The sequence below is a fragment of the Penicillium cinerascens genome (assembly GCF_028974065.1).
Source record: "Penicillium cinerascens strain IBT 15544 chromosome Unknown contig_6_segment0_segment0, whole genome shotgun sequence".
Lineage (NCBI taxonomy): Eukaryota > Fungi > Ascomycota > Eurotiomycetes > Eurotiales > Aspergillaceae > Penicillium > Penicillium cinerascens.
This window is the reverse complement of record NW_026695295.1, coordinates 738,148-757,472: the sequence shown is the minus strand read 5'-3', so window position 1 is coordinate 757,472 and position 19,325 is coordinate 738,148. Positions and strand designations below refer to the sequence as shown.

At 54.1% G+C, this 19,325-nt stretch overlaps 8 protein-coding genes across 8 annotated transcripts; 3 read left to right on the top strand and 5 right to left on the bottom strand.

The window, feature by feature from the left end:
• Positions 1-682: 682 nt before the first annotated feature.
• N7498_006275 (transporter YIP1) lies at positions 683-1,830 on the top strand (the record flags this gene model as incomplete). The annotated part of the gene is made up of 2 exons (XM_058453337.1): positions 683-1,094; positions 1,228-1,830. The coding sequence occupies exons 1-2, from the start codon at positions 747-749 to the stop codon at positions 1,828-1,830; spliced, it is 951 nt and encodes a 316-aa protein (XP_058307528.1). The 5' UTR covers positions 683-746.
• A 260-nt stretch (positions 1,831-2,090) lies between these two features.
• On the bottom strand, positions 2,091-4,373 carry N7498_006274 (putative ubiquitin fusion degradation protein (Ufd1); the record flags this gene model as incomplete). The annotated part of the gene is made up of 1 exon (XM_058453336.1): positions 2,091-4,373. The coding sequence occupies one exon, from the start codon at positions 4,371-4,373 to the stop codon at positions 2,091-2,093; it is 2,283 nt and encodes a 760-aa protein (XP_058307527.1).
• Positions 4,374-4,530: 157 nt separating this feature from the next.
• On the bottom strand, positions 4,531-6,416 carry N7498_006273 (uncharacterized protein; the record flags this gene model as incomplete). The annotated part of the gene is made up of 4 exons (XM_058453335.1): positions 4,531-4,581; positions 4,628-4,720; positions 4,770-4,817; positions 4,872-6,416. 4 exons carry the CDS (start codon positions 6,414-6,416, stop codon positions 4,531-4,533), a joined length of 1,737 nt encoding a protein of 578 aa, XP_058307526.1.
• Positions 6,417-7,698: 1,282 nt separating this feature from the next.
• On the bottom strand, positions 7,699-9,090 carry N7498_006272 (proteasome regulatory particle base subunit RPT6). The gene is made up of 3 exons (XM_058453334.1): positions 8,767-9,090; positions 8,028-8,703; positions 7,699-7,965 (listed from the first exon to the last, which is right to left on the bottom strand). The coding sequence occupies exons 1-3, from the start codon at positions 8,999-9,001 to the stop codon at positions 7,707-7,709; spliced, it is 1,170 nt and encodes a 389-aa protein (XP_058307525.1). The 5' UTR covers positions 9,002-9,090; the 3' UTR covers positions 7,699-7,706.
• A 448-nt stretch (positions 9,091-9,538) lies between these two features.
• On the top strand, positions 9,539-13,116 carry N7498_006271 (calcium/hydrogen antiporter; the record flags this gene model as incomplete). Its single annotated transcript, XM_058453333.1, has 5 exons — positions 9,539-9,665; positions 9,734-11,571; positions 11,631-12,575; positions 12,625-12,788; positions 12,852-13,116. 5 exons carry the CDS (start codon positions 9,539-9,541, stop codon positions 13,114-13,116), a joined length of 3,339 nt encoding a protein of 1,112 aa, XP_058307524.1.
• A 408-nt stretch (positions 13,117-13,524) lies between these two features.
• Positions 13,525-15,468, bottom strand: N7498_006270 (FGGY-family carbohydrate kinase; the record flags this gene model as incomplete). The annotated part of the gene is made up of 3 exons (XM_058453332.1): positions 13,525-14,583; positions 14,642-15,202; positions 15,256-15,468. The coding sequence occupies 3 exons, from the start codon at positions 15,466-15,468 to the stop codon at positions 13,525-13,527; spliced, it is 1,833 nt and encodes a 610-aa protein (XP_058307523.1).
• A 463-nt stretch (positions 15,469-15,931) lies between these two features.
• Positions 15,932-16,584, top strand: N7498_006269 (uncharacterized protein). Its single transcript, XM_058453331.1, has 2 exons — positions 15,932-16,428; positions 16,491-16,584. The coding sequence occupies exons 1-2, from the start codon at positions 15,938-15,940 to the stop codon at positions 16,555-16,557; spliced, it is 558 nt and encodes a 185-aa protein (XP_058307522.1). The 5' UTR covers positions 15,932-15,937; the 3' UTR covers positions 16,558-16,584.
• A 127-nt stretch (positions 16,585-16,711) lies between these two features.
• N7498_006268 (F-box domain protein) lies at positions 16,712-18,623 on the bottom strand (the record flags this gene model as incomplete). The annotated part of the gene is made up of 2 exons (XM_058453330.1): positions 16,712-17,622; positions 17,678-18,623. 2 exons carry the CDS (start codon positions 18,621-18,623, stop codon positions 16,712-16,714), a joined length of 1,857 nt encoding a protein of 618 aa, XP_058307521.1.
• Between the last annotated feature and the right edge of the window lie 702 nt (positions 18,624-19,325).

The window sequence follows — 19,325 nt, the reverse complement described above, 5'->3', positions numbered from 1 at the left end:
TGCTATCGGTGAGCTCGCATACGTAGCCAATGTCGTGGTAGGCCCGGTGTCCGACGCACTGTGTGGTCAACGGGTTGGCGCCATTGTTTGGTTTCACGAGACACGGATAAACGTCTCGCTCGCGCGGCTCCAAAGTGATCTCTATCGCCGCGGCCTTTTCCAGTACAAGCTGCCAACTGTTCTTCATCGAGCTTCTGACAATGCGGAATTCCCCCACACACAGACAGGAAAGCCGGCCAAGAAAGCGGCGCTCCAAGCGTATTTTCCCGATAATTATCAATTTGTATTTCCAGTCGGTGTGGTGGAGATATTGACTGAGGATTATGAAAAACAGCAGATTTTTCGAACCAGTTGCAGCTGTTTCGACTTCAAAGGATGTATCACGTTGCGGAAACCGTGCCTGGGACTGGGCCGGCATTGCCTAAATGCCCTCAGCGAAGCGTGACAACTGTTGGGCCAAGATGTGATCAAGGGGAAGGCTTATGTATGGTATTACTCGATGTCGTCTATAATTGAACTGGTTTTCAATATAAATGTTTCCAATATGGAATGCAATAACGGTCGCCACTGTATAGTATATAGTAACTTATAGTTAGTTCGTCGTGTCCACACGGGCTGAGTCAGCGAGCGCGACCAGCGGACACATCGAGCTTCCCGAGCTTCCCAGGCTTCAGCACTCTTTCGCAAACCCCACGTTTCTGCACCAGACGAGACAACCACGCTCATTACCTCGCCGCCCATCGACAATGGCCCAATATTACCCTCAACAGCAGCAACAGGGCTACGGGCCCCAAGCCGGTGCCCAGAATCTCCAGTTCTTCCCCTCGTCCTACGCCTCAGTATCCGGCCACACAACCCCTTCACAAGCATCTTATGGCGCCGGCTTCGGTGGCGCTCCCAATTCTTCTACGCAGGCCTACCCCGGCGGTGGCTATGGCGGATTCGGGTCTCCCGCTGGTGGTGTGAGCGGGCGCATGGGTGAACAAGGCGGATTGCGGACGGGTTGGTTGGCCGCGTTTGGCACAGAGGGCTATGATGGCGAGCCTCCTTTATTGGAGGAATTAGGTGTCAATTTTGAACATATTCGGACTAAGGTGAGGCATCTTGAAATGGTGTTGTTCTCAGGAGAACGGGGCGGGTCGACGAGTGAACATCTGGACCGTTCCCTTGATAACGTGGCCATACTTCTCTCAATTGTCAGCAAAGGTACTAACTTTTCTATCACAGACTTTGACGGTCCTCAACCCCTTCGCCTCCATTGACAACCACCTTATGGACGATAGCGACCTCTATGGCGCACTACTCTATATCGTTTTGTACGGCACGTTCCTCCTTCTATCAGGAAAGGTCTTCTACGGATATATCTACGGCGTTGCCGTCTTCGGCACCGTTGCCCTGCACCTGATTCTGAGTCTCATGTCTCCCGCGCTCGACACCGCTCCTGCCCCAAACGCCGCCGACCCAACCAACTACAACCCTCACCACAAGCCCTCCCTGTCCAGCGCCTCGGCCGCAGGTCACTTCTCTGCCACCCTCACTTTCCCGCGCTCCGCTAGTGTCTTGGGCTACTGCTTTTTGCCGCTCGTGCTGACCGCTCTCATTGGTATTCTCCTCCCCATGGATACCCTGTTTGGCTACCTTTTGACTACTGCGGCGGTTGGCTGGTGCACGTACAGCTCGTCGGGGATGTTCTGTTCAGTGGCGCGCATGAGCGGCATGAGGGGCCTGGTTGCTTATCCGCTGGCTTTGTTTTACGTGGTCTTTGGCATTATGGGTATCTTTTCTTCTCGGGGCACGGGGACACTTGCGGTCAAGACTGGCGCTGCTTAAAAAAAACGGGTTTCTTTGAAGGCATGAGTTCAAAAGGGAACTTGATGTCTATTGGATACAGCATCGGCTCTTTTGTGGAGGTCGTCCGGTGAACGAATGGGCTACACGGAAGTGTCTTGCATCTAATCATGAATATTACGAGCTTCAACCTGTGCCATATATCATTATGCATTATTAAAATCGTCAACAACCTTCTATCCAGACTCCCCGTAGATCTGTATCCTGCACGCGGTGTAAATGATCTATAATGCACGTCACAATCATCGAGCCGTCTCACCCTGGGCCGGCGCCCATTTGGCCAACCATTCTCTCGCCTTGTCCAAATCGCCTCCAGCAGCTTCAACGCCAGCCACACACCATGCTAGGCCATACGCCTTGCCTCCAGCTGCAGACCCTTCGGCAAATAACATTTCAGCGAGTTTGCGGCGGTGCTGACCCGTCTCATCGGTGCAGAAATAGAAAGGCGCCGTGTTCGGTACATCGGGTTGAACGTTGATAGCTTCGGCGAGGGGCCGAGTTACTTTCATGATATCGGCCACACTCATGCTCGCTGGAGCACCGGCGGCAGATTGCGTTTTCTGTTTCCCCGTTTTGCAATACTCGTTCTGACACCAAGGCTTTCCACATCCGGTCATCATTTGCGAAAGATATCGCCGTTCGATTCGGCGGCGGAGTGCTTTGCCCTCGGGGTCATATGTATCCACGTATAACGGCCCGAAACAGATGTTGCACAGTCCGAGAGACTCGTTACCCGTGCTGCCGAGTGTGCGGCCACAGTTTCGGTTCAAGCATATGCGGGGAGACGGGCGTGAAACGCGCTCCAGGTCATGATGGCGGAGATGGGTGTTCATATCTCGCAGCCGGATGATCTTTCCACACAGATGACACTCTGTGGTACGGCCGCCGTCTACCAATTCATGCGGGGTCAGACCGGAGAGCATGACTTCGGGGTCAAGAAAGTCTGGATCCGAGTCGCCTTTCTGTGGGACGAGAAGATGACAGAACTGACAGAGAATCAGCTTCCCTGGACACTCGGTAGTCCGATGCTGCGCAAGGGAGGGAAGACCCTCGAATCGAGCACCGCAATCAGGGCAGCCGTAGCTGTTGTGAAATATCGAATCGTGGCTGAGTTTGCTAGAAACATTATTGCCATAGGATGAGTCGTGGGGGCAATGCCAATGGTTCTCCCACTCAGATGAAGTTTTCTGAAAAACGTTGTGACACCGAGGACAGAACACATTATTGCGAAGACAGAAGTTCTCATGGAGGACTAGTGTTCGCTGAGGTACCCATTGCCGGCAGTTCTGGCACTGCACGTCGCCAGATTCATGAGCCTCTTCCGACTCGTCCTGTTCCTCTTCGGGGTCATTCGCAGTTATCCGTAAACGGTACTTTACGGGTAGGGGTTGTGATGGCGTCGACTCAGTGCCAGTCAAGGCATGGGCCGAGATGTAGAGAGACTCAGCACCCTCGAGAGCCACATTTTTTGGGCGAATCTTCACTCTCTTGGATGGTTGATCTGAAAAGTCTCCCCAGACATGCATATCCTCACGAGGTCGGCCTCTTTGGCGAGCGCCAAGCGGGCTCGCGAATACACATATGGAAGGATCATCTGCCGTGAGCTCGACCTGGAGTGTTTCATCCCGATTCCAGTCCCGAAGCTCATAGTCCACGTACTCCCCGGGTAAGACCTGGGCTGCCACCTCCTCTTCGAGAGCCAGAACTCCACCGACGGAGCTGCCGCTTGTAGTTCCTGGTGCACGAGCAGCTCGCTCCAACCGTTTTTGCAAGGTCTCCCGAGCTTGCTCCTCCGATAGCGCCACAATGTCGACCTCCAAATCCGTGTCCACGACGCAAATGCCCTCGCCTTCGGGATAAACTTTGTCGAGTAGAAATCGGAAGGATTCATTGCGAGTGCCCGGAACTGTCAGGAGCTCGCCGATTGTCAGAGTCGTAAAATTATCCCGCATATGTCGCTCTAGTAAAGGTTTCCAGTCCTCGGGATCGTATCCAGCTTCGAGGGGACGTAGGCGCACGTATGTGCCTTTCGGAAGCTGCTTCGCGTGTACTGTGACCGTAGGACCAGACCGCGCCGGCTGCCCGTCAATATTACCTACCTCCGCATCGTGTGTCTCGCCGTTTGCTTCCGACGTAAAGTCGTCGTCTTGAATACCAAGCGATTCCCGAAGAAGAGCGCTCAACGCCACTTCGTTCTCTGATGCGGAGAACTCGCGGATCCCCGCATAAACGGAGCGACCATTCTGAGGGTTTACGACGCGGAAGGTGAGGGGATGAGGGAGCTGCTGCTGGCGTTCCTCGATCTGTTGGCGGGCGCGAGCCTCGGCGGCAAAGGTGTGCGGGTTGAAGGGATCGAAGGATGTAGTATGTACGCGTGAGTTCGGAGCGACAGCTTGGAGAGGGGCGGCCGCTAATAGCTGTTCTAGCGCGGATTGCGGTAGGGTGAGTTTATCGCCAGGCAGACGAGGAGCTCGTTGTGGAGGGGCCACTGTCAACCGAGCTGACCAGGTCAAAGTATTCGCCATGATGGAGAAAAAGAAGGATGCATTTGGGTGAATATTTAAGGCGGGAAGCTCAAAAGTTCTGGAAGACTCTCCCCGCGCCCCCACAATTATTAACTACAGTGACAACTTCGGACTCCCGCTTAGAAATCCCACTTTATTGCCATTCCCGACTTCTGATTTAATGGAAACTTCGCATGCGGTGGCGAGCACTGGTGTTGCACCAATCACACTGATTACGTCAGTTGTTATGCCCGTCTACTCGAGCGAGGACTTACCATCGTCGAGGAGCAGCCCTCGTTATGGTCGATGCAATAGTCCCCCCGGCAACTCTGGCAGGTGTGCTGGCAGTCCAGTTTACAATAAGCACACTAGACACTGGATCAGTTGAAAGCTCTCATAAAAGAAAAATCCACTTACGGTAGGGCCGCATTCCCAGCAGTCTTTGCGAACACCTCGCTCGAGTCTCTGTAACAGTCAGTAAAAGCAACCAATTACCGGGTCACCGATATCTTCACCTACCTCTAGATCTGGAAGCCGAGGCCCATTTTGGTCCTCTGGTCGTACGGCGGTCTGATGTGGCGACAGATTGGCCCGTACATGCTGCGGATTGGGCAGACAGTTGGAGCAGAACCACTTGTTGCAGCGGTGGCACCAACGATCGGTGAGGCAGTCCGTGCAACGCGCAATGAGGAACGGATGCTTGCCCGGTATCATTTCGGGTCGTTTCGCGGTCGCGATACTCGAGACGTGCAATGGCATCGGGCTCAGCAGTGGAAAGTGGACGTCCGGGGACTGACCCCAGATCGCCGGACCCTCGGGGGAACTATGACATCCATCACAGCCACGAGGCCCCAGAGCCACCGTAGCCACAGCCGGTTCAAGCAGAGGGGCATCGGGTGCGGGGTTGTCCTCGTTCGCCGATGTATATCGATTGACATCGTGCCGCGGCCCGCGACAGAGCACCGCATCAAAGGCGATGATACCTTCGCACTTCTGTAGAGTTCGTGCCCAGCCCTCCTCCAAGGCGTGTTTGAAGACCTTGCCAGTGGGACTATACCACTCATTCTGCTGCTGCCGTCTCGGGTGGGTTACCGTATCTTCGTCTTCGTTGTCAGACGAGCTGTTCGACGAGCTCTGACTGGGGCTCCGTGAGCTCCCCACCCGCGAGCCCCACCAGTCTCGATAACGGCGCCGCACTACGGGGCGCGGCGGCTTCTGCATTGGGGAGAATACATAAATGCCTTTGACTCGTGGAGTCCCGTCGGGGCGCGTGGGCCGGACCGCGTGCTGAATCACCTGCATGAGCTTATGCTCGTTAAGATGATGACATTCGCGGATGGAAAGGATGTTGACGTTGAACCGGTCGGTGAGGATAATATCGGCAACCAGATCGGCCGGGACTGAGAGGCCGTCCAAAACCAATGTGCGTACATCCTGTAGTACGGATCTTTTTCCGAGGCTGGAGAAGATATGGCGCAAGGGAGCCGAATATACCTCGTCCTCTGTCTGAAAATCATCTGCTTGCAAGGTGGTGGGAAGCTGAGCGCCTCGACAGCGAGTCAGATCGAGATGTCTGAATATGTACGGAGTCTTGATGATCATATTGTGGAGGTGTCGCGACGTCATGGACAGGGCCATCAAGGACGGAACGGAGAGATAAGGCGCCATGTGATCGAGTATTAGACTATTGGTGAGTATTTCCTCAAGAGGCGCTCGGCGAAAAGGAACAGGCTTAGACTGGGGAACGAGCTCCGAGACGATCTCATCCGAAAGCAGTTCACGCACTACGGGCTCGAGACCCAATTCTTTGAGGGTCAGACGACGAGAGCCATAAAATTCGGGGGCACGACCGATGAGATTTTGTCGATAAGCGGCCATGGCGCCGACGGCGACCTCGTCACCAATGCGTGGGGGCAAGGCATGAGGTTGAATCTCCTGGAGAGCGGTGCGGGCTTTGACGAGCTCAGACTCGAGCAGGTGAATGGTAGACTGGAGCACGGCGGGCATGGCTTCAGGGTTGGGAGGAATGGTAGAGATCAAAGAGCACCAAAGGTGGTCGGACATGATCCGGAGGCGGGCTTTTATAGTATATATTCCACAAAGGGCTTCACCGGTGAAGGAATGGGTGGGGGGGATCAGGGACGCGGGTAAATTCCACGGCTGAAATTTGGGACCGAAAACGTCAAGGACAATATAAGATGGACTTTGGACAGCTCTGGTGGAGACGGAATTCGAGATCCGGGGTGGAGAACGCGGAGACAGGGGAGTTATTGGACCATTCAATTGAGTAAGACGATAAGGGAGAGCGCGGAAAGCCCAAATCTAGCAAGTCCGATTGCCGGAGGCGGCCTTTTTATACTTCAGATCCACGTCGACAGTACACCGTACTTCAGCACGAGTACCTAGGATAGGACACAAAAAATCACCAAAGCAATGGGAGTGGGCCCATTTGCAGACAGAGGGGCAGCGGTGGGGAGTACACGGGGGTACCTGGAATGTGTGCCACGGGCAGTCATTGGGAAGTATAGCCAAGTACCCCTAGGTACCCGCCAGGTAGCACCGGTCCGTCCCCACCCCACCGATCCCACCGATCCCACCGAGCCCACTGATCCGCCGGTCACGCGTTGTGCGGGACTCCACTTTCTTCTCCTTCTCGAATCGTTCCTTTTCTTTTCTCGGTGGCAACGCTCAATTCGTGTCTACGGGGATCGTTGCTCCTATCGGTCTCTCGTATTTCCATCTCTGATCTCTGTCCGTGTATCACAAAGAGTCGAATGTCTGAATCTTGCCAAGACAATAAAGCAGCTGTATGATCCGCGCCAAGCAAATGATGGTATCTCTTCGTCGATCCTGGTTCTTCTGTATCAAAAGAATGGTGCCAAGTATTCCCAAGTTGGGGGCTGTGCTGCGATTGTCGTCTCCGTTGACTCGGTATGCGCGTTCGGCTGTCTACAGTACACGTGAACTCGCCTATCCCGCCTCCCGGAATTCCGTGATAGCATCACGGCCAAGACGAAAGGGATGACGGCCAAGCCATTGAACCGGACAGCCCCCCCTTGTGCTCATCTGCAACTCCTCCCTCCAAAACCTTTTGCTCAATCCCGGCCTGCTCCAGTCCGCTGCAGTCTCCCGTGGAGTCTCAATCTCTCTAGAGGGAATGGCTTACGCCAATGCTCCGTCACCCGCAGAGATCATTGTACATCTCGTGCAATTGGCAATCTACACTTCATAATCCACAATTCACGGGTGAGAAATGGTCAGAGTAGGATTAGAACTAGTGGTACAGGATCGTCGATCATCCCCGTCTTCCGGGGAATGAATCACCTTTTCCTTCCCCCCCCGCATGCATGATGCCTACTTCCACAACTTCGACACCGCGACTTCCTTGTCGTCGTGTTTGTTGAGGATCTTGGCGGTAGCCAGATCAAAGTCCTCCTGTGTTACATGTACCCGACGCTCACGCAGTGCATACATGCCCGCCTCGGTGCACACTCCCTTCAGCTCGGCTCCGGAGCATCCGTTCATCTTCTCGGCGATCTTGGTCAGGTTGATTCCGCGAGTCAAGTTCATCGAACGAGAGTGGATCCGTAGAATGTCGGCACGGGCCTCGACACTGCAGGACAAGTAATTAGCGTCGTAAATTCAAGACTGGCAAGGGGATTGGGGGATACTGACGAGGGCGGGGGAAATTCGATCTTCCGGTCAATGCGCCCTGGCCGCAACAGGGCCGGGTCGAGGATGTCCAATCGGTTGGTAGCCATAATGATCTTGATGTTCTTGGTGGGCTCGAATCCATCCAGTTGGTTCAACAGCTCCAACATCGTCCGTTGCACTTCCGAGTCACCGCCTCCCGCCGAGTCTATCCGACTGGAACCAATGCTATCGATCTCGTCCATGAAGATAATACTCGGCGCGTGCTCTCGGGCCATGACGAACAGCTCTCGCACCATGCGGCTACCCTCACCGATGTACTTCTGCACCAACTCCGAACCGCTCACTCGAATGAATCGGCAGTCGGTGTGATGAGCCACGGCTCGGGCCAGCAGCGTTTTGCCAGTACCGGGGGGTCCGTACAGCAGGACACCCTTCGGTTGTGCGATACCCAGAGACTCGAACAGCTCAGGGTGTTTCAGACCGAGTTCGATGACCTCTTTGATTTCCTTGATCTGCTGGTCCAGGCCACCGATCATGTCATATGTACTGTCCGGCACCTTCTCCACCATCATCAGCGACACCAAGGGGTCGACGGAGGATGGCAGCATCTTTTCCAATTTGTAAGAGTCCGAAAGGAGGGCCACCCGCTTGCCGACGGTGAGCTTGCTAATGTCCACGCCATCTGCTATATCGACCACTGGGTATCGAGAACTGCATTAGCCAAGCCATCGCCCATCATTCCTCGAGTTAGCACACGTACCGTATTTCCCCTCCGGGTGTACCTTCACCAGCACCTTCTTTGTGCTCATCACCTTCACCACCTCACCGACGTAGGAGCCAGGTTGCTGAAGCAGACCGAGCTCCTCCCGCAATAGACGCACTCGTGAATTGTAGTCATTGCGCTGTGCCTCTAGTCGTCGCAGAACCGCCTGACCCTGGATGATCTCGAGCTTCATGCCCTCGATCTTGTTGCGATAGTAGTTATCCAACGCCATGATGGGAAGGATGACGCTATCGGAGGGAGGTCAAAGGTTATAGTAGTCGTCCAAAGGTAAGCTTCCGTATGACGACGGAGGAATTCCAGGTCCTCAGACGGAGTAGAAAGATAGGGGTCGAGGTGGAAGGACACGGGCGTGGACAACGATGAGGAAGACTGAGTGAGGGCCGTGTAGCTGGAACAGCTCGAAGCTGCGGGAACCAGCACATGACTAAATAGAGCCTTAGAAACGAGGCATGAAAAGTAACATCACGTGATAAACGAAGCTCCCCACATGTTGAGTCATCAACCGATATCATTGGCGCGTGCCGTCAACGGGTCATCAGGAAGGTCTCCACGCGGCGTGTGCTAACCCTTGCGCTTGCAGCATTCTACACTTTCCCTCAGCTGATGAGACGCAGATGATCTTGGATATTTTATTTTCTCGCCCCGCGATGTGACTGACTCTTTGGGTTTCCTTCTTCATTTCGGATAATTCTGAGATTAAGGGATTGGATATTGCGTTTTGTTTTGATCTGCGAACCCGACCCAAAAAATGGCGGGAGATAAGAAAGATCCCGAGAACCCAGGCTCGACTCGGCCGGCGATGACTGGCAGTGAAAACGTCGCAGGGTCTTCGGTACCTCCTATGAGGTCAACGCCCTCGGTGCGGAGAAGCTATGGTACGAAATTTGCATTCGTGTAACCTGCGAGATAACGGCGATGTTGTTGCTGATGCCTTGGGTGACAGGGACTTTGGATACGTATAACTTCGACACAGCCTCCGAATTACGCCAGGAAGAGGAAGACGAATTCTCCAGTTACGCTTTTACCTCCTCTGCGGCCCCGGACCGGCCCAGGAAACCCTCGGTGACCCGTCGCATGTCATCCAAACGACCTGTCAAAAAGGGACGGGAGTTCTCGACTGACGATGATGTCAAAGAGGTCGAGGAAGATTTCGCCCTACAGCAGGCTCCCGCAACTCCGCAGTCCCCCAGAATTCGTCCCTCGCGTGCACAGAGCTCCATCTTGAGACGACGAATGAGTGCTCGGCCCAGCCCACTGGCCAGAGCGGACTCGGACAATTTGAGTGGGGATGAGACCGGGCTGCCGGATCCGAGCATGGAGGCTTCTGGCGAGCTTCCCTCTATTCGTCTATCCGATGGGGGCAGCGATGCGGAGAGCGTCGATCACGACCAAGACATCGAGGAAGATGAAGACGAAACTAGCGATGCCGAGAGCTTTACCTTGAAGGACCGACAGCAAGCCATCAACGAGACCCATCCATTCGGAATCAGAATCTGGAAACCAGCCATTTACAAGAAGAGTCGCTCGGTCGAAAAGACTGCAGACGGGGATATTCACTCGTCCCCCGGAGGTCGTGTGCACCCCATAGTATTTTGGGGCAACTTCTTATGGTCCTTGGTTTTTGGATGGTGGCTTGCTCTTGCTGCCCTGCTGGCTGCGGCTGCCTGCTTTTTCTTTGCCTATTCGTCCAGCGCGGTGGCTTATGGCCGGGTCTTCTGGGGCCTATCGCGCTATTTGCTCTACCCATTCGGGTCCTTTGTTCTCTTGGAAACTGACGAACACTACGCGGAAGAAGACGAAGGCGAGGGACGCAGTATCAGCGAATATGAGCAGTGGCAGAACGGTGATCTGGAACATGGCCGCCTCTTCTTTGGCCCCCGCAGGGATCGCTCGCTGGTTGGGCGTCGCCGGAACAGTGTAGATTCGGCCGGAGAACAAGACAGCCTCCTGGGCCGACCTCAGCGCGGGCAGGAAGACTCGCAGTTCAATCATTCGAAACGCCGTCTCTTTGGCCGTGGGGAATGGACTCTCGGCCGCGTGGTGTTTTTTGTATTCTTCTATTTCCTCGTGGGCCCGTTGATGCTTGCCGTGTCCCTCGTCTGCTGGCTGCTGGTATTTTGGATCCCGATGGGCCGGGTGACGACCATTCTGGTGAGCCATCTCCGGCGCCATCCTCTTGCGCTATCGTTCCATTCCGATACATCCCACGCTAGACTCAGTACTGCTGCATCGTCGCCCTCTATCCTCTTGTGCACCTATCGAGCTGCCGGAACGAGATACTGGAAGTACACGATTGACGGCACAAACATCTTCTTCATCAACCTGCTCGGGCTGGTCGTTTTCGTAATTGTCGACTACCACCTCCTGAGCAAATTCCTGGGCATGCAGAGCTGGTTGACGCACCCGGGACTTATCTTCACTCTTTCTCTGATCTCCATCATCCCTTTGGCCTACTTCATCGGCCAGGCCGTGGCTTCGATCTCGGCCCAGTCCTCAATGGGCTTGGGTGCCGCCATCAATGCATTTTTCTCGACCATCGTGGAGGTGTATCTATACTGCGTTGCCTTGACCGAAGGCAAGGCCCAGCTCGTTGAAGGGTCTATCATTGGCAGTATCTTTGCGGGTGTTTTGTTTTTGCCCGGTCTATCCATGTGCTTCGGCGCCATCAAGCGTAAAACACAGCGGTTCAATGTGAAATCGGCCGGTGTAACCTCGACGATGTTGCTGTTTGCCGTGATCGCTGCTTTTGGGCCCACCCTCTTCTACCAGGTTTATGGCAGTGTAAGCGCCCTTTCTCATTGACTACGTATCGGATTACGAGCTGACTCCCCTTGTTATAGCACGAGTTGAACTGTCATGCGTGCACCGGGCCACTCGACGCGGAGAGCCGAGACTGTCGCCAATGCTACTTTTCGCAAACCGCAACGGTTCAGGATAAGTTCTTTGAGAAAGCCGTTCAACCTTATGCCTGGTTCGCTGCCTTACTTCTCTTCCTGTCCTACGTCATCGGCCTGTGGTTTACGCTCAGGACCCATGCGGCCCTGATCTGGGCCGAGCATGAAGAGAAAGAGAAAAGGGCCGCCAATATGGGTGCCGACTCGTTGACGTATGAGCCAAGGCACGTGCTTTTCCCATCCGGTGGTCCCGAAGCATCCGGCGCCAATTCCAGTCAAAAGGACTCCATTCGGGAATCCCATCTGTACAAGCGAATCCTAGGCCAATCGCTAAGATATGTTGGTTTGGAGGATGGTAGCTCGGGTAACTGGGAGCAGACGGACTGCGGCTCCACGGCGGATAACAGGGGCAACATACCCCATCTTGTGCCTCCGCGATCTGGTGGCGATGCTACTCGTCCTGCACCAAAGGCTATCCGCGGCTTGACAGGAGAGGATAACGAGCGCCTGGTGCGACAAGTCGCGGAGGTTGCGGCCACGGCGGCCGCAGTAGCTGCTCGAGATGCTACTCGAAGTCGCAAGCTTGGCCCATCACAGACTGCCGGACGACAGGCCGGCCGCGCTCTTGCCGAGCAGGTCAAGCCCCCAGGGGAAGAACAGGAAGACGTTGGCCTCGTCGTAGAGCCCACCAATGCTGGTGGAGGACATGATGCCCCGAATTGGAGTAAAGCCAAGAGCTCCATCATTCTGTTGGGTGCCACACTGCTCTATGCGGTCATTGCAGAAATCCTGGTCAACACGGTGGACGTGGTGCTGGAGAGTGTTGATATCGATGAGAAGTTCTTGGGTATCACTCTGTTCGCCTTGGTACCCAACACGACCGAATTCCTGGTAAGTTGAACTCTCGTTGAAATCGAGCCAAGTGACTAACCTCGAACAGAATGCTATCTCATTTGCTATGAATGGCAACATCGCGCTGTCGATGGAAATTGGTTCTGCCTATGCACTCCAGGTCTGCCTGTTGCAGGTGCCGGCTCTAGTTCTGTTCAGTGCCCTCTATACTCGCGGTATTGATGCAGCCTCCCTGGCGAGCCACTCCTTTAAGTAAGTCCTTTTTTTCCTTCCCTAGTTCTGGTTGGAACCACTCGTTGCTCACAGCGCACGCAGCCTCATCTTCCCCCAATGGGACATGATCACCGTGATCCTGTGCGTCTTCCTGCTGTCGTACGTCTATGGCGAAGGCAAGAGCAATTACTTCAAGGGATCCATCCTTGTTCTCACGTATCTCGTGATCATCGTCGGGTTTTACCTATCCGGATACAGCAACATGGAGAACATGGGTGTGGATCGATTCGATACTCTCGCTCTGGGTGCCAGCCGGTCCGAGAAGTTCTACACCATCGGCCGCTCCACCACCGGCGTGGCATACTAAATTGAATGTATTCTGACGCTCGGCCTTGTTCGTCCAATGGAAGTCCGTGATTCGGTCGTTCGTAACATAATCATCTTTGCATAGCGGATATGACTTGTGATGTCATGATCCAATGGCTCTTTGACTTTGTCCTTGAGACTGTTGGCCTTTTTGTTTATTTCCAGTTTCTCTTTGTCTCCTTGCTGGACATCAGATCAGACGCCTGCATCCGCCACTGATTGGCAGACCGGCATCTGGTGCGCTCGGATGGCTTGCACAAAACAATTGCATTGCTAGACTCAATAAACTCGGTTCTTTTTTCACGCAATCTGTACGGTAACGACCGGTGCCGTATAATGTTATATTACGTAGACAGTATATCCCCAAATCCCAAATGATCCCCTTATAAAACATCGTCATGTACTCGGCCTAAGCCGAGCTCCACCCCTCCACGGCCTCGTCGACCATCTTGCGGTAGGTCTGCTGCTTATAGCATTGCTCCAGGAAGACCTTGTACTTGGTCTGCAACAGTGCTTTCTCCTTGGCGTCCTCGCTCGGCATTACCTTTTTGCCGGGCTTGCTCATGCGGTCCATGATATCCCACAGATCCTCAGTGTTGCCTTGAGAATCGGAACTGGCAGCTTTGGCTCCTAGCATGGCCGCACCGTGGCACACAGCTGCGTGGATGTATCGGGGTATCACAACCGGCATGTCACAAGCGGAAGCGATGAGGCTGACCAGAATATCGTTCTGGCATTGTGAGCCGGACACGAAGATTGAGGTGATACTGTGGCCCGCTTCATTCATGGTCTCGACAATCTGCTTGGTCTGCAGTGCGATGAACTCCAATGTCGAGTAGTAGTAGATCGCCAGACCGTCCACGGTCTTGTCACTGGTTAGACCGAAGATGGAGCCGGTCATGCTGGGATCGGCAATGGGGGAACGGTTGCCCCAGAGGTCACCGTAGAAGAAGAAGTGACGGCCCAGGTAGGACACACACGGTGCCTGCTGGTCTTGTGCCATTTCCTTGAGGTGCTCATTCAAGTATTCGTAGATATTGGCATTGTATGACTCGGCAATGGAGGTGGCGTGGTTAAAGGCGGGATGGGTTTCAATAACGTGCTTGAGTAGCTCTCCGGTTGCCGACTGACCACCCTCAGCCATCCAATATCCAGGAATGATTGTGTCCCTGTACGGACCCCAGACACCAGAGACGAAGACGGGGTCGGGCGACATGGCCAAGTGACAGGTCGAGGTACCCGCAACAGCAGCCAGGCGAGAAAAAGCCTGCGCCTTGTCATTCTTGGCCGCCTCATCGTTCAGTTGGCTGGGGCCAAAGTTAACTTTGGCGCCAACGGTTCCGATCCAGCCGGCATAGGCATCGATCACGCCGCTACCAATGGCAATACCGGCCGGGAGACCGAGTTCTGAAGCGGCCTTCTCGCACAGGTGACCGACGAGCTCACCGGCACTCAGATAGTCGCCGTTCTGAAGGAAACAATACTGGTTAGCGAAAGGGCCAAAACTATCAGGAAACAAGGCTCACCACCCCGTCAACACCGCCCAAGCGCTTGAAGTTGTCCTCGGTCAGGTCACCAAGACCAATATCATCCAGGAAGTCCTCCTGCCAGCCCTTGACACTGCCGTCAACGCCAACGGGGACGTATCCCTGTTTACAGACCACACTGCAGAAGCTGCGCTTTTCGTTGCCAGTTGCGATATGTGTGAGAGCATCCGCCAAATCATAAAATTTGCATTTATCGAAGAGCTCCTTAGGCATATGGTTCTTCAGCCAGAGGACTTTAGGGATCTCCATTTCAATGGACATCTTCCCGCCGACATAGCGGAGCAGGTTGTGGTTGGTGGCATTAATTTTGGCGGCCTCGTCGACCGGACGGTGGTCCAGCCACAGGATCACATTGCGGTCGGAGTCAAAGTTCGGTCCCGTCACCGACACCGGCTCGTCTGTTTCATGGTTGAAGACGGACAGGGAGCAGGTGGCGTCAAAGCCAACGCCGCGCACTGTCTCGGGGCTAATGTTGTGCTGGCTGATAGCACGCTGCACCGCCGTGCAGATACACCGCCAAATATCGGAGGTAGATTGTTCCTGAACGAGTCAATCGTGCATCAAAGGGTGAGTCCAGGCGCAAGATGCCTTACATAGTAACTGTGTTCCGGCTGCCAGAGGCCGATATTCTCAGAAGCCAAGCCCACAATGTCACCCTTCGCGTCAATAATACAAGCTCGGGCACTGCCGGTTCCTACGTCGATGCCAATAAAATGGTCGAGGTGCACCTGCAGGTCCTCGCGAGGGTCGCTAGTGGCCTGGCGAGAGCCCTGTCGGGAGGGACGACGGTAGGGTAGAGAGGTCATGATGCCACCGGGATATCTCGTTCGAATTGACGGGAATTTGGAGTTTAGATCAGGCGAACTGGTAGTTCCCAAAAATGGGGAAAGCACAGACACTCACAAAAGGAGCTGGCAAGAGAAGGAAGAGGCAAAAAAGTGGGAGGCATCGACTTTTGGATGGAGGGGAGAGGATGACAGCATCGGTGCCTCAGAAATCCTGCGGGGAACGCGGAGCAGAGCTGACCGGGTACCCTGGTCTGCAATCCTGTGCAATCGAGATCGAACCTGTTTGAGGACTCTGGAAATCACCTATAGGATCACTGGTATCCACCATAGACCTTGTCTCCATGGTATCTATTAGCTAGAGCTACCTAATCCCCGCGCACGGTGAAGTATACCGGGAGTGGAGCCCCGGCGGTTCCACCGCTCCGGGTAAAAAAGACCACCGAAAGCTGCTCCCGAGCTTCCCTCCTATCTCTCTGTGTCCGCAATCATGCATTTCCTCGCCCTCCTGGGTGCGTTTGCGCTCCTGGTTGTCTCCGCTATTGCCGATGTCTCGACCGATGTCTTCTACTGGCCCGTTGGGGCTGCTCAACCGTCCGTTCTCGCGCGTATCGCCTACGACCGAGCCTCGTGGAAGTCCGAGCTACTGTCCTACCACCCTCCGACCGATGCCCGCGACGGTCTTGTCCGTGTCGGTCTCTACACTTCGACACCCACCAACTCCAGGCAGTGGATCGGAAGCCTCGTCTCGGTGGCCTCGTTAATCGGTGAAGACCGACCCACCCTGCGGCTTCATCTCGGCCCTGCCGGCGACGTGTACCACGTCTCGGTGGCCTCGAGCACCGGAGCCAAGGCGACCGGCGCCCAAGTGGAGATAGTGTCAAGTCAGCCCGGGGTACAACCACACCTGAACCGGCCCGTTGTCGTTAGCCCCGATGGAGGGAATACAGAGGAGGTGGTGGAGAAGTCCTTTTTGCAGAAGTAAATTTCCCTTGCCCCCGCCACGAGCCGCACTCCCCCGGACTAACATTGATTCATCGCAGGTACTGGTGGGTGTTCTTGATCATAGCGTTTTTGAGCATGTCTGGTAGCGCAGGGGGACAGTCATAAAGCCAGCTTATAGAGAAATTATAATCCATGCCTCTTGGGTCTTCAATATCTTTTTTTCTGACATTTGTGGGGAAGACACTCCACGAGAGATGCGACATAATCGAAAGCAACGCTATGCATTTGGTATCACGCATACTCCATGTTTAGATGCAAATCAAAGCGATCCCTCAGCTCTCGGGGATGTTCCTTGTCGGCTTCCTTGATCACGCAGCTCCAATTCCCCCGATTCTTCGTCCACGACCCAATCGCTTCGACTATCCACAACCCGTACCCCCTTCCCGTCGCATCTGAGATTCATGATCAAGAGCCCTCGGTCAGTGATGGCAACGAGCTCGTCTTCTTTATCCGTGAATCGCAGCTGGTGACAGACGGCATCGAGTTGGACTGTGGCAGGCTTCAGCTCGGGAAAGCCGTAAGGTGATTGCCACAACTCCGGGTAAAAGTCTTCCTCGGCTTCTATCACCACGTTGGGCTCCAGCGACCAGATGGAGATGCTCTTCCAACTGGCAATGGCGATACGAGTGCCGCGAACGGAAGTGGCAATGAGAGATCCGTGAGAAGTGCTCGACTCTTGGAATCCTCCGAGCTGCGCCATGATTTCCCAGGAGCCATACCGTCTCCCGCGGTCAAGGTTCAGGACATGTCCACAGTTCTGAGCCATACAGGCGGCTTCGGACTTTAGCAGACATGCCACGGTCCAATGTTCCACTCTGTGGGTGGCGATTCCTATTGCAAGGTATTTCCAGCGACAACGAAGTCCCTGTGTTGCGCTATCGGGTTGATGCGTACCGAAAAAGGGGATTCCGATTGAGAAATTCAACGTGAGTGAGTCTGAGAATTGCACGTTGCACGCATTATTTCGCACACCGGGATGTTGGCCCAAACCGGGGAGGAACTGGATCCTTTGGAACGAGCTGTAGAGCGTGTGAGCTCTATAATAGTGAAGCAGTTGATACCCTCGGTCGTTAAAGGCCAATTTTACAGTTGGTCCTTTTCCTTCTAGCGCGGCATCGCTGAGTCCCTCATCGTTCACCTCTGTGAGGACGTATGAATCGTAAGAAGAACCTAGTAGGGTCAGTATGCGATGTCTTGGCCCTCTCGGGAGACCGTCAAAACGAACAAGTGATTTGAGGACTCCCCGTCTCTCGACCCTCGGCCTGGTTTCCGCTTCCCTCGTCTTCCTTTTCGTCTTCCTTTTCGTCTTCCTTTTCGTCTTCCTTTTCGTCTTCCTTTTCGTCTTCCTTTTCGTCTTCCTTTTCGTCCTCCTCCTCCTCCTCCTCCTCCCCCTCTTCGGAGTCATTATCGTCTTCGTCAGATGCAGTGTAATGAACAACTTGATGGTCATTGGAATGATTTATGTGTTGCCAGGAGATGACAAACTTCTCCTCGTGCACAGCCAGAGCCAGGGGTTCGTAATCTTTATGGTCGGGAAAGGCATAGAGCCGGATTTTATTGGTTGAAGACCCCGGTTTATGGTAGGCCAGGAAGATGCTCCCATGAGCATTGGATTGCAATGCATGTTTGACGAAAGGATGCTCGGTGTCCAGATCCCGATCAATGAATGGTTTGAATCGATGAAGCACATAGATACCGTAAGGATCGAAGGCAGTATGAAGAACTCGGACGTTTCCAAAGCAACTCGCAGGCGACTTGATGCGACGCTCCAGGGTCAGGTCCCCATCCCCGACGTTGAAGAGGTAGACAGTCCTGTGGCCTTTGAAGGCAAGCAATACGCGGTCCCGGGTACCTGCAGTCTCCAGTGTCGAGGCTCGGCTGTCGATCACTTGGCCGTGGAAACCGAAGAGCTTGCGGTCCCCATCGTGCTCAACACCGAACAACTCTTGACGGGCTCGAGACATGAGCTGTCGGAAAAGTTCTTCTAATGTATAAGAGTCAATCCCATCATTCCGACCAGGACTCTGATACAACTGTTGGAGGATGAGATCGCGGCTCTTCGATGCAATGGCGAACAGAGTGCGGTTGCAAAAGGCCATCTGCAGGTAGGTCGGAGGGTCGCAGCTCCGAAGAATGAGCTGGACCAGCTCGGTTGGGAGAGTGAGAAGCATCTCAATACTGGTGAAATGGAATGGCGAGAGGTGGAGTGGAGGGTCTTTGCGGTTTTATAGAGTCGGTGTTTCCAGCGCACGCGCCTCCTGCTGCCTACCACCGTTCGATCGGTCGCAGGCAGAGACGCGGATTGTCGGTGGAGCCAAGTGTCTTTGTTCCTGACCTTCGCCTATGAATTGAAGGATCTCCCTATCACATTGAAGGCATCGTAGGAGGTAAGTGGGTTACGCGAACCATTGGGAAACACCGATCCCTAAGGGTCCTCGGGTCCTGCCGAGCACAACAATTCTTACAGCTCCCGCTCACCTTCGAACCCTATTTCCTTCCAGCGTATATAGGACGATTTCTCCCCGGATAATTACCTGGTGTTGTACCCAAAAAAACGTATTCTGTTAATTCCGTTAATAAACATCTGCAAAACAATACTTCCCCAAATGTGCAGGTCTTGGTAATACATATACACCTGAACGAGATATCTCAAATGGGCCTAAACTCTTTATTTACTTAGTCCCGAGATCCCTCCCGACCTCCCCTGGGTATTTATTTAAACGTCCTGCTTGACATCTTTGCTCACCTTTTTTACGCAAGATATCTCTTCTAAACGTCTCTCAGAATATGCCCGCACAGATCATCATGGCCACCTCATTAGGCCTGCCTACAATGTCTCCTTGATCCGGCTGTAGGTTCCGACGTGAGATGGA